This window comes from Pocillopora damicornis, chromosome 6 (genome assembly GCF_964200805.1).
Source record: "Pocillopora damicornis chromosome 6, jaPocDami1.2, whole genome shotgun sequence".
Lineage (NCBI taxonomy): Eukaryota > Metazoa > Cnidaria > Anthozoa > Scleractinia > Pocilloporidae > Pocillopora > Pocillopora damicornis.
Window position 1 is genome coordinate 10,316,711 of NC_142675.1, and position 14,241 is coordinate 10,330,951.

General features: G+C 38.1%; 1 protein-coding gene across 1 annotated transcript; it reads left to right on the plus strand.

Annotated features, from left to right (window-relative positions):
* Positions 1-8,094: 8,094 nt before the first annotated feature.
* LOC149043883 (uncharacterized) lies at positions 8,095-11,342 on the plus strand. Its single transcript, XM_089209147.1, has 4 exons — positions 8,095-8,305; positions 9,174-9,318; positions 10,021-10,116; positions 10,799-11,342. The coding sequence occupies exons 2-4, from the start codon at positions 9,192-9,194 to the stop codon at positions 10,975-10,977; spliced, it is 402 nt and encodes a 133-aa protein (XP_089065273.1). The 5' UTR covers positions 8,095-8,305; positions 9,174-9,191; the 3' UTR covers positions 10,978-11,342.
* The last annotated feature ends 2,899 nt before the right edge of the window (positions 11,343-14,241 follow it).

A 14,241-nucleotide genomic window follows, 5' to 3' on the forward strand; every position in this document is an offset into this window, starting at 1 on the left:
AGTTTTGTTACTTGTGATAAATTGTTCATCACTTTTCATCGATAAACGATCACTTTTCTTCTTGCAGTACTTTCAAATGTGCACGATTTGAGAACAACGATCAAAAATAAAATTAAACTTTGAATCGTTTTGAAACCCTGTGTGACAAGTTGACGTCTTATGGGCTAATCCGACGCGAGCATTAGGCAAGACCTGTCCCAAACCACTCCTTTGTTTGTTTCGCTTTTCCCGCCTTATGAGAACTGCATGAAAATTAAAGCAGTTGGATAATAAATATCTTATGAGACGTTTTGGTGCGTAGAATCACTGAGTATTCTACTGGTTTTTGTATTTTGACTCGCCCTGCGGTATAGTAAAAAAAAAGCACAACTCGTGAGATAACCCAGCGATACCACACACAAATACGTCTAACAAGATATATTTATTCTTGAATAATCTTACTGAAACGAAAGCAAAGTACCTGGACAGTTAGTCGGGACACCAGAGCTGTCTGGATTTTTAAAGCTTGTGATTAATAATATATATATTAGTAATATATATGAGATTTGTATAAATTATTCATAATCCGAGTTTACGTAGCATGCTTTATAATGTAATTTATTGTAATGAATACATACATTGGATATTGGAACTTCATAAAGTATATCGAATTTATTGTAAGTATGATTAACACAGAAAACTGTAGAGCTGTTTACAAAGCACTTTCTGTTGTTTAATTTTCCTTTCTAATGACCTAATCATAATAATAGGTAAAATGGTAGTGTCAATAAATTTGATATTAATGATGATGTTGATAACACGCAATTATTGGATGAGGTTGAGCATGATATTTAAGAATTATTCCAAGAGTGTGCGTTGGATGCGAGATGGTTCATAGCCAAAAAGGCGTGTCGCGACGAGTTTCTATTTTTGGCCATTCAAATTTTTGGCCTTTTCAACTTTTGGAAAAATGCATAAAAACATTACAGCCAATAATCAGTCGTGTCAACCCCGCACATGATCAATATCGCATCTATATCATGTGATAACCGAATTCGACTATTGTTTTTGGCAATCTCCAAAACAAGACTTTTCTTTCTGAGTTTACAAAAGTTTGAGCACACAACACGAACGAGGGGCTTGGAAACTAGACAGACTTTGAGCTGAACACAATAAATGCAATATGCGGTGCTGATATTGGGTTATCATATCAGCTCCAGACGTTAGTGTATATTGACTTGGCCTCAAACAGACCGGCTCCTTACCATTTATCTTTTGCCAGCTTCTTGTAATGAAATATTGGAGATCAACCGGCTCTATCATTGCATTTCACTCACATTATTCAGCAGAACCATATCGATATACGAGACACACAACTTTAATGCCCCTCAACAGGGATTTCCAGGGTCATCAACTGTGCTCAGAACTAATAAGCTAATTTGCCATGGTACCTTCATAGTAAGCCTCAATGACCTCACCACTCTCGTCAAAATATATCTAATATTTTCCGTTTGCCATCTCATTTCCTTCGCTCGCTTTGATCTCTGTGCATGATCAGCTGGAAGTTCCTCGATGGATCCGAGAGGGACTGTGACAAAAGAAGGAAAAAGATACCTCTAGTATAATATTATCAGTTCTGGTTTACCAAGAAATCTCGTAGTTGTTTTGCACTCTTTTACATGAATTTATGTTTTTATTCTAGTGTTTCGACATTTTTTCGAATTAGCTCAGGTGTTTATGGTTTTGGAGGCAGATGATCCGCACGCGATAAGCTTTGATCCTTACATGTCGTTCTAACAGTGAAATAGCAATCAGTTTTCAATCCACATTCAGGACAACGCGTTTATTGCATGATTTCAAGACATAGACCCTGTTTCTAACCCTTCCTTTTTTTTTTTGTTCATAGGAATATTCATATTGTCCCAAAGCGTAAAGGTGGTCTCACAGGCGACAAAAATGAGCAAGACCATTCAAGATTGACAGATCGACATATATGGCAGTGCAAAATATAGCTAAAAAAATTGGGGCTCAGACTTTAATTCAGAAACAGCGTTGGTCCGATGACAAGTTAATAGCGAATAGTACATGGGTGCGCGTAGATATGGAATTTCTCTTCGAGTTGAACACGAGAAGAGAAATTCCATATCTGTAAGCAACCATGTATTATTTTGTTTATCATATAAACACAATTGTCCTTTACTGAGAGGAAAAGCAAACTTCGTTAATGAATGAAAATAATTGTGTCGACAAACCCCGAATAACAATCGTAGAGTGCGTTGTCGCTCACTCTTAAGATGGAAAATGCGTTGAATCATGAATACAAAAACAACAATGGTCGTAATTTTCAATTTACAAAATTCTCATTTATTGATTTTGTCCTAACCAACAGAAGAAGTCTTTCAGGTAAACGGCCAAAATCGGCCAGGGGCAACTCATTCAGTTGTCGATTTTCCAACCACTGAATGCGTAACTTTCGGTTTCTTACTGAGTATTGGTTTTCTTCCCATTCTAGAAAATTTTGAACCTCAATGTCTGTCAGCGATACGAAATCTTTTTGTGTTTTAGCCGCCATAATTCGAGAAAGTCCCGACAAAGTACTTTCATTAAGAATCGTGAAGGCTTTGCCGTTCATTCATCAACCTGGCCAAGTGGTGCCAAAGGCTAGTGACGTGTCAGCAGCTGATTGGCTATATCAACACACACACGTGAAAAAATACGATTTTTTTTTTACGTGTGTTGTTACGGCTTTTCTCTGGGCCTGGAAATCCCTGTATAACACCGCAGTTTATGAAACTACAGAGGATCTGTCACTTGATCTGAAGGCTTTTTTGTGGGTTTCAGCTGAGTTGGTAATGTGCATTGGCCACCGTAAAGAGTTTCAAAGCTGACCTTTCGAGCGTTAGCCCTAAGTCAGAGCTAATTAATGACGAAGGGCTAACGCTCGAAGCGTCAGCTTTGATACTCTTCACGGTGGCTTATTTTCATTATAAATTCAGTCCATACTACCCTAATTTTCTTGAAATACTCCCTCAGTGACGCAGCACCACAGTTTCTTTAGAAACTTATCCCCTTTTTGCAATTTTTTTCTGTTGTTGGTTTTTTTTGTCAGAACAAACGGTTCATAGGCTTGAGCGAACAAAATCCTACCAAAGCTATCATAGAAACTTGAATTCCAAGAATGAAGCTAACCTTTTTCCCAAGAAAAATCCAACGAGCAAGATCTAAGAACGACGATTAATAATTTCTTAATAAACGAACCGAACAGTGAACGACCCAACTTTACCGACGGATTGAGACCGACCAATCACGACCGACCAACGCCACTAGAGTCTTATAGCCAATAACATTGCCACAAAACTGACCAATCAGTTTTTACGAAGCGGACTTAGAACGTTCGACTGACAACAACTATGAAATTGACTCTGATGTGCATCACCACTACCGACAACTGTCCTTCTCAGGACTGCACACACCCGGACGATCAAAGTACACTATTACATGTTACCCCCGGGTTTAAACCATTTACTGTATTGATTTCCGAAAAAAAGAGTCAAGCGAGGGCAATCCAGGGTTCAAAAGAGTGTTCAAAGCAATTGACGTTTCCTGCATCAACTGAACTCTGTAAGCCCAAAAAGATATGACGCAGACAATGAGAACCTGTACGGGAACCATTTAGCCTTCATGATGTTTCACTCACCTAGCTTCAATGAAAAGGAAACCAACTCTGGGTACAACAGGAGTGTGAGTTTATTAGTCTTGTGGAATTTGTTAGCGAAAACAACGAAAAGTTGGATCTCACTTTCAGCTAGATATTTCACAAAGGAAAAAAGGCATCGATTAACATTTAATAGATGGGAGGATTTTAAGGACTAGAAGCTTGAAGCATTTTCTAAGAAATCGAGCGTGTGAGCTCTTTGAATATGATTCATTTGCCAGAAATGCGGGCGCAAACGGCTTTTGGTAGGCGCCTTCAGCATTTTGAATAGATAGCTTTCAAAATTTGTATATAGATGTGTGTTAAAACGAAAGAATAGCGATAACAATAACTTGCGATGCCTTACTTTTCTAACTCCGCTCTAACAAGTTAATAAGCTTCAAAGAAATATTCCGTATGGAGGAAGGGACGTAAAACCGAGGCTCGACTAAAAAATACAACCAGTGCACGCTTCACCGCTTATACTACAGGCTCAAAGGTTAAAGAAAACTATCCATCGGATAAATTGCTACCTGGTGGAAAGCGTGGTACGTTTTTCTAGCAGTTATCCGCTGGATATTAATTTATCCGTTAGATAGCGTTATCCACTCTTTGAACAACTGGGTTCAGATCTATAACTGCGAATAAAAATCTCGAGAACCGTAGATATTCTTAGCGTTAAGGATCTCCGCCAGCTTTTCTTTTAAATTTTTTTGCGACTATGAAAAGAGATTAACTAACATTAGGTTTTTTGGCCCTAGCGCCTGTGTGTCCCTACTTCTAAAAAAGTATTTGTTTTCCCTTCACCCTCTTTAGACCGTATAAGAAGAAATAGGAGAAAGAGAAGATTGGGATATCTTCTTCATCCCTATCTCACCACTTTCGTTTGCTAAGGATCTCGGGTTATACACTAATCAATATCTTACCTACGATATACAGTACTGTGCAAAAGTAATGCAAACGATTTTCGTCGTTTATCGCGATAATCGTCAGATATCGGCAATAATTGAGCGATATTTCCTTTGGAACGATATATCGGCGATATATCGCAGGGCTATTGTCCTAACAACCGCGAGATATCGCCGATATTTTTTTTTTTATTCGTTTGAACTCAGCGATATATAGTTTTTCCTGAACGATATATCGTTTGAACTCAGCGATATATCGTTTGAGCTCAGCGATATATCGTTTAAGCTCAGAGATATATCCCTGCCGCCTAACGATATCTCGTTTAAACTAAGCGACATATCGTTTGCGTCGGTAAGATATCGCCATGGCTAAGTGTTAGATCGGTGAGGCAACATTGCGTCGATCGGCGAATTTTTCATCAGACTGATACTGTCTGGGTGAGTAGGAAAGTAAACCTAGTGTATCATTCTATTCGAAGTCTGTTTCATCAGCGTGAAAAGGGCAATATAATGAATTTAGGCCGGTTTCGCTACATACAGAGTCGGCTATGGTCGAAGTTTGCCACACGTTCGCTGCACATCAGTTAAGGAAGTTCGCTACTACACAAAATAAAACAAATTATAAGAAATACTATACTTATTTTGATACTATCGAACAAACGAGAGTAGCGAGAACGAGAAAAAGACAGCTTGTGAAAACGGTTCTCAGGGAGGGTGCAAAGCTTACTTTTTTTAACGCGTTAGGATGTGTTATTGCATCCCCATGGAAACCAACCTTTATTTGCATATAATGTACCCACGGGTCACTACCGTTGATAGTCAGTTTTATTAAACTAAAACAGCCTCTATCGCTCTGACGAAGGGCTAACGCTCGAAACGTCAGCTTTTTTACTCTTTACGGTGGCTAATTTACGTTTTCAACCCAGTTGTTAACACTAAATTACCTGCTATACTCTCCCACCGACGCAGCACCACAGTTTCTGTAGAAACTTACCCCTTTAGTTTATCTAGTTGTATGAACCAGTTAGTACAGATAAGTAGAATTAAACACCTTTTAGACATGAAAACACTTTTATTACTTATAAATAGCTTTTTTTTCTATTTCATTGTGCCTCAATGTGGGGGAACACATCTAAACGTAATCTACACAAACTGCAGTTGGTTCAAAATTTTGCTAACAGAGTCGTAATAGGTTTAAGGAACTTTGACCATATCTCGCAGGAACGGAGATCTCTTAGATGGTTAGATGTCACGGAGAAAGTTTTATCAAACGACTTTGTTTTAGCATTCAAATGTGTAAATGGTTAAACGTTCAGCAGTTAACAATAAGAACACAGTGGGATATAACAATTTTGTGGTCCCCCAATGTAGACCAATGTAGATTTTCGAATGCAGATTGGGACAAAGGGAATTTCACTCTCGGGGTCCAAGGGAATGGAGTGTGCAAGCCGACAATATTAAGAACACTAAGGAAATTAATAGTTTAGAGCGGATAATTTTTAATAATATGTTTCTTACGAAGTAATTTTGAATAACTTTGAATATATTTCGAATTTAATTAAACTACTGTAAATAAATTTTCTTAATTACCAGTATTATGTAATAGGTAACATTGTGACCGATAAGCCCTGTTGGAAGGGAGTCTCAATAGAGTATATATGTATGTAGATATGAAAATAATGGTGCATGAATAAGCCGGAGAAAGGGTTTAAAAGTGCCTTACGAGGTAAAATAATAATTAATCATGAGTATTTAATATTTTTCCTCAAAACAAATTACATCTGGACTGCGTTCCCTTGTATATAACACTGTTGTCCAGGTTGCAGCCAAAATTTTCGCAATAACGCGTAATCAAATTAGTCACTTCAGCAGGGTCGAGCCGAGCGAAAAGAAACTGAAAAGTTTAGAAGCTTGGAGTAACATTTGACGGAATAGTTTGATCGTCTGCTTGAGAGCTGTCCATTGTAGTGCTGTTGACGGTAACAGTAATTGACGTCCCAACAGCCTTCGGTTTTTCATCGAAAGTCATCATGATGACTTGCGCTTTAGTTGTCAAAAATCAGTCGCTTTTAACTACAGCAGCCCTGCTCAGGACCACTCTCACTCGAAAAATCAATCAAAAGCTTACCAGGTGCAGATGAAACATTATGCTCTTATATTTTACGTTTTGAGATTTAGTTTGTTCGAACAATATTTCAACGTGTGGCACACGGCTCTCAAGTATCTTGAGCCGTTTTTTTTTTTAATTTTTTAATTTTACGATGTTTAAATGGATTGAACAGCCCCCCTTTCTGGTAAAATGACTCTTAAGCGTTTCAAGCTTGAAGGACCGCAAGAAAAAAGGATATTTTATTTGTTAAAAAGATAAGGAAAATGACGCTAATGAAACATCAAAATAAAAGGTAAAATTGCGTAAATATACCCCACGTTGGTGTTGAATATTTTCCACCCAAAACAAACCCCAAGTGAATCGAGTTCTTTTGAAGGTAACGCCGTTGTCTAGGTTGTGATGATCATTAAAATAGAGACGTCTATCATCACCCACAGGCACACGTAACAAGGAAAATTAACATCACCATATTGTAATAAAATGGTTTTATAGCCAATCAGAGCGCGCGTACTATTTGAATTATTTTATAAATTTCAACTATGTATTCTTGGGACAGTGTCAAAATTTCTCACAAAATAATTTTTATCACTCGAACAATTTTCAGAAAAGGAGAGATCTTCAGGGTGCATTCTGCTTCACAGCATTACTCTTGTACCAACATGCAAGAGTAAAACATAAACTTTAAAAAAAAAGAACTTTCTCCTTCGAAGCTTACCAAGTGCAGATGAAACATTATGATCTTTTATTTTGCATTTTGAGATTAAGTCTGCTCGAACAATATTTCAACGTGTGGCACAACGGTTCTCAAGTATCTTTAGACGTTTATTTTTTAATTTTTAATTTAACGAACTTTAAATGGATTGAAAAACCCCATTCTCTGCTTAAATGACCCTAAAGTGTTTGTTTTCCCTTCAAGCTTGAAGGACCGTAAGAGAAAAAGGATATTTTATGTGTTAGGGAGGTAAGGAAGATGAAGCAAATGAAACATCAAAAAGAGGTAAAATTGTGTAAATATACCCCGGCCACGTTGGCGTTGACTATTTTCCACCCAAAACACCCCACTTGCATCGAGTTCTTTTGAAGGTCACGCCGTTATCTAGGTTGTGTGATTATTAAAGTAAGAACATCTATCATCTCTCTAGGGCCGGCCGTTTTCCTTTTTTTTCATTTATAATTTTACGATGTTTAAATGGATTGAGCAGCCTCCCCCCCTCTCTGCTTAAATGACTATGCAGTGTTCGTTTTCCCTCCAAGCTTGAAGGGCCGTAAGAAAAAAAAGGATATTTTATTTTTTAAGAAGGTAAGGAAAATGAAGCAAGTAAAACATCAAAATAAAAGGTAAAATTGTGTAATTATACCCCACGTTGGTGTTGACTATTTTCCACCCAAAACAACACCCACTTGCATCGAGTTCTTTTGAAGGTAACGTTGTCGTCTAGGTTGTGATGATCATTAAAACAAAGACGTCTATCATCAAATGTAGACATTTCAGTGTAATTGGCTACTTTAATTGTTCATGACCTGAACAGCTAACCATATATGTAGTCGAATTCGTTTGGGCACACAATCTTTCTTATCCTGTTGATAGACACTGTGTTCTTTACAACATCCCAGGTAAGTTCGCATCTCCAGTTTTTAGGTAACATGCTTCTTACAGCTTCCTTGAACTAAAAAATATACTGAAGAGATCAATTTATGTGCGCTGAAAAAAGAAAAAGTTTTCAGATATCATAAATGGTGCAAGTGGTCTACGGCGTCGCGTTATTTGGAGGCATATTTTATTGCGGTTTGGAATTTTCTGCTGGATGCTAACGATGTGCCGTTATGGCGGCAAATTATCAAAAACTGAAAATGTACAAAATTGTCTACCGTGTCGAAATACTTGGTACTGGATGCGTAGTTCGCCCGAATCCAACTAATACAACCGACACAAGCTCCCCTTTTGATCCGAAAATTACTTTTCTCGTTTCTCTCGTTAGTCACGATCTGCCTCCATTTTGTAGAAATTCATAATCGGTTTCGTTCGTTTCTTTATTAATGAATTATAGTAAGGAGTTGTGATCTTAAGAAAGCTCAAGGAAAAGTCATAAATTTTTGTTTACTTGGAGACGATCCCATATTTACTGAAAGTTGCAGATTCACATTGTTTCCGCTGCTTCCGTAAGCACCGCTCCTTCACCTCGTTTATACTCTGCGAATTCATATTCGAGTTGTAATGAACAGTGCTCCTGAAGGAAAATTAAGCGAGCAAAAAATTAAATGATTTAGAGGTGGGAACCTTATCAATTCAGAACTTTGGTCGACGATGAGAGAACTTTTTTGGAGCAAATACCAAATGTGTCATTACGTACCCATAAATGTTTTCGTTGCTTTTTTTTCTCTCTTTTTCCTCAACGAGGAAGGATGTGAAAGAAAATAAGTCAGGAGAGAGGCTGACATGGGAATAAAAATGTTCTTGAGACTTATTGTATCTACTCCACAGATTAAAGTCCAGTCCAAAATGAGATCCACTTTTGTTGCCTCGCTGCTTGTGTTCATTTTAATACAAGGAAGCAAACCTGTCGTGGGTGGAGGAAAGAAACTGAAACAGCTGCAAGCCAGGGTGAAAGCATTGGAAGAGTGCCAACGTGACATTTAAAACTTGTAGAAAGTTGTGGAATTTTTATAATACTAACAAATCTTGATCTATCATATTCAATGTGATGGTGATGAAATATCTATCCCCGAGTATTTTATCATGTAGATATTGATGAGATAACATCCGCCAACGTACTTTCAGTGAACGTACTTTTATGTATTCACGTCCATATATAAAGATAAAAATGTCGTCCTGCATGGAAACCTAGTATATCTAAATAACTGTCTTGTTTTCACGAAGGGTTTTTTAAAATTCACGAACAATGCCAGGGTTTAGTTCAACTTTTTCTACGAGAGGCAACATTCTTTGGATAAGAGGCTATAAATTTCATTTTTATGTCGGAGGTTATAGTAGCTTCATAGCCGATGTGGTTTACATGCATACATTATCTGCGTTATTTGCTCTTAATATGTGCTTTAAATTAGTCTTTGATTTTAATGAAAATTATATTTTTATAATAAACCGAACAGTACATGTCTTCCTTTTAGATTTGAATGTATCTTTACGTGTCACCCGTGAGAGAAGCTCACTCGTGAAATATAGTATCAAAATGAATAGATAAGAAATTGTATCCATGGGCGGCCATGTAATATTCTCTTTGCACTTTTGAGCTGTTTGGGTGAAGTTGAGGAAGAAAGTTTCGTATATTAACTCTTAAACGTTTTCAAAAGTTTTTCCCGTCCTTTGATAGCCTGCTCCGTGATTGAAGAGCTGTTGGTGAGAGTTAAAGCTTTGGAAAATAGGACTCCAGCTCCACCTCCCCCGACAAAAGCTCCAATGCCATCGGGTAAGACGAAAGCAGTCTGAATTTTATTTCCTTGAAGCTTTTTTTAACATTTTAATGTCATTCTGGACCGGGTTGTTCAAGGCTGGGTTAAGATAACCTAGGGTTAGTGTAAAATCAGATTTAAGATCTGAACGCTTTTAAAGAAAACTTAGCATTATTCTTTTTATCTACAATTGGTTGATTGGATGCTCCAAAAGAATAGAGTAAGTTGTCTTTGAACAAAGGAATAAAGAAACTCGGGTCAAAATTTACCCCTATGTTAGCGCTAATCAGCCTTCGAACAACTGGGTGTATAAGCAGCTGACATGATTTAGTCCCAATTTCTATGAGCTAACAGCACAAAGAAGGAGACACAATTGATAAAAAGAGAAAAAGCTAGCTATTGTTAGTTACAGCTGTAAATGTATTCAGGACCTCAAGTAGGAAACGATTATATTGTGCCGGCTTCCTTTCTTCTCTGTAAACTGTTTCGATGAACGTTTTTCCTAGTGAAGCGTAAGAAAAGAAATTATAGGGTCGAGTCTCTTCTAAAAAATGGACGCTTAACAACATCAATAGCACTTGTACATCGTTGATGCCCATTTAACATACAGGACAAGTCTGAAATTGTTCATGAAATAATGCAGAGTACGTATAGCTTTGGTTGAACTAATTGGAAGCTTGTTTCTGTCCCGTAATGTAGAATGTCAGAACTATCAAGTTCTGGCAGATGCAAGCAGGAATGTTAACCATGGCGCAAATCCACTCTTATGCGATAACCATCTCAAGCCGAACTGGTATCGCTTCCAAGGAGCGGCCGGGGTTAAAATGCTTTCATCCTGCCCGAAAACATATAGGTGCGGTACCCACGCTACTGGGTAGTTGAGCGGCGACCATCCTTCAGTGGAAGAGGGTAAAGTCATCAGGAAGGTCTGTTTCTCGTGGAGTAATTGCTGTACCTGGTCGATCGATATCCAGGTGATGAATTGTGGCGATTTCTACATTTACTACATCGATGGAACGCCCCGGGAGCACCAGTGCCATTTGCGCTACTGCGGTACCGACTAAGAAAGTAAGAGAGTTCTGTCGTGACGCCAGAGTCTATGGCTTCAACGGAAAGGGAATAAAGGGGTGATCGGGAATCTATTAAACTGCTCATAACCAGCTTAAAAAGGAGAAACTTCGTGCTTGATACTAATTGTCATGGAAAGCCATTAGTTGAGGCCTAATAAATGTACTTCAAGAAACTATTGTCTGTTTCTTTCCATGGTTTATACGGAATGAACTACCCACTGTCTCATGAAAAATGCAACTAATCCAAATTTGAGAGAATTTTCCAAACATTAAGAACTGAATCAAAATAACCATGCACTGCTGAAGTCAGAAAATCAAATCAAGAAACAGTCCAGAGACTCTTTACAGAAGCCCGTCTTCTCGTTATAGGTCATTAGGCCAGCTCTCTTAATGGAAAATGAATAAAATTGGCTATATGAACTCCATATATGTGAACTGCGGCTTAAGAAATGAGTTTAAAGCGTACGGGTTTTGAACCCGTGACGTCTGCGATACCGGTGAGCTAACAAGCCAACTCTGGGGGCTGGTCATTATGTTGGCTCGTAACAAACCCGTAAAGTAATGAAGCAATGAATTTAAATATACGAAAATCATATATGTAAACTGCGCTCTAAGAAATGAATTTGATAACACCATAATTTTCCGCCTCACTACAATTTTGAAAATGTGAAATTAATTTTTCCGTGTCTTTCCTTGATGAAAGTGAATGCCAAACAATAGCAGCAAAGGCAAACGATAACAAAAATTATGAATAGCAAATTCTTCAAGCGAGCGCTTTTGAAACGAGTGAGAACTTTTCACAGAGCGGACATGAAGTGTGGTAATTTGCCACTTCGGAGTTCTACAAACATTTTTTTTCTTCTCTTCAATAAACCTGTGCGTCATCTGCTTACCGAAAAACCACCTCCTCTGGTCATGTTTTGCCAATTCTATGGAACTGTGATAGAACAATCCAGGTCTAATATGAACTTGCTGCCAATGATGGGTAATTAATCTAATTTCACCGTATTTGTCTCTCCACATCCTCAGACCAACTCATAAAACTTCCTCGGTTCGCTTATTCATCTGTATTTTTTATTGCAAATATTTATATTTGCCCTCGCGTTCGGTATGACCATGAGCTCAACATGCAGTATCTTCGAACGACGTATAGATCACTTGTTAAACTCAATTTGAATATTCATATCCGCTCTCCGGCCAGCCGTGACGAGTTTCACTTTGTGACGCACGTCATAAACAAAACATGGCGGTCAGCGCGAGCGTCCTGGATCGAGTTGCATGAAAACGAGGTTAGAAAGGCCATACTATTGCGTTGCGTCCCTCTTCGTTTGTAGTGGCGAGTATTTCGAACATTTCAATCCGACATTTCTTACGGAAAATGATATACCTGGCGCTTCTCTTCTTGGAAGAAAACCTGACCAGTTAAAAATCTCAGAGCTTAAATTTTGGCATAAATCTCGTGGAGACGTGGGAATAAGGTTGAAGACAAAAGCAGAGCTGGTGAAGCGAGTGGATGACTAAATTAGACCCTGGTTTCTGGAAAACCATTAGTTGAGGCCTAATAAATGTACTTCAAGAAACTATTATCTGTTTCTTTCCATGGTTTATATGGGATGAACTACCCACTGTCTCATGAAGAATGCAAATAATCCAAATTTGAGAGAATTTTCCAAACATTAAGAACTGAATCAAAATAACCATGCACTGCTGAAGTCAGAAAATCAAATCAAGAAACAGTCCAGAGACTCTTTACAGAAGCCCTTCTTTTCATTATAGGTCATAAGGCCAACTCTGTTAATGGAAAATGAATAAAATTGGCTGTAAATATATGACAATCATATGTATGAACTGCGGCTTAAGAAATGAGTTTGAAAGCGTACGGGTTTTGAACCCGTGACGTCTGCGATACCGGTGCAGTGCTCTGCCAACTGAGCTAACGAGCCAACTCTGGGAGCTAGTCATTATGTTGGCTCGTAACAAACCAGTAAAGTAATAAATCAAGACTGTAAATATACGAAAATCATATATGCAAACTGCGCTCTAAGAAATGAATTTGATAACACCATAGTTTTCCGCCTCACTACAATTTTGAAAATGTTAAATTAATTTTTCCGTGTCTTTCCTTGATGAAAGTGAATACCCAACAATAACAAAAAAGGCAAACGATAACAATAAATTATGAATAGCATAAGTAAATTCTTCAAACGAGCACTTTTGAAAAAAGTGAGAACTTTTCACAGAGCGGACATGAGGTGTGGTAATTTGCCATTACTTGCACTTCGGAGTTCTACACCGGCGATGTAAATAAATAAAAATAACTTCAAACATTTTTTTCCTCTCTTCAATAAACCTGTGCGTCATCTGCTTACCGAAAAACCACCTCTTCGGGTCATGTTTTGCAAATTCTATGGAATTGTGATAGAACAATCCAGGCCTAATAAGAACTTGCTGCCAATGATAGGTAATTAATCTAATTTCATCATATTTGTCTCTCCACATCCTCAGACCAACTCATAAAACTTCCTCGGTTCGCTTATTCATCTGTATTTTTTATTGCAAATATTTATATTTGCCTTTCGCGTTCGGGATGACCATGAGCTCAACATGCCGTATCTTTAAACGACGTATATATCACTTGTTAAACTCAATTTGAATATTCATATCCGCTCTTCGGCCAGACGTGACGAGTTTCACTTTGTGACTAACGTCATAAACAAAACAAAATACTTGGCCACGTTATACACGACTTTCATTATGGCGGTCAGCGCGAGCGTCCTGGATCGAATTGCATGGAAAAGAGGTTAAAAAGGCCATACTATTGCGTTGCGTCCCTCTTCGTTTGCAGTGGCGAGTATTTCGAACATTTCAAATCCGACATTTCTTCCGGAAAACGATATACCTGGCGCTTCTCTTCTTGGAAGAGAACATGACTAGTTAAAAATCTCAGAGCTTAAATTTTGGCATAAATATCGTGGAGACGTGGGAATAAGGTTGAAGACAAAAGCAGAGCTGGTGAAGCGAGTGCATGACTACATAGGATCCTGGTTTCTGGGGCGAGCAAGGGCAGAAACT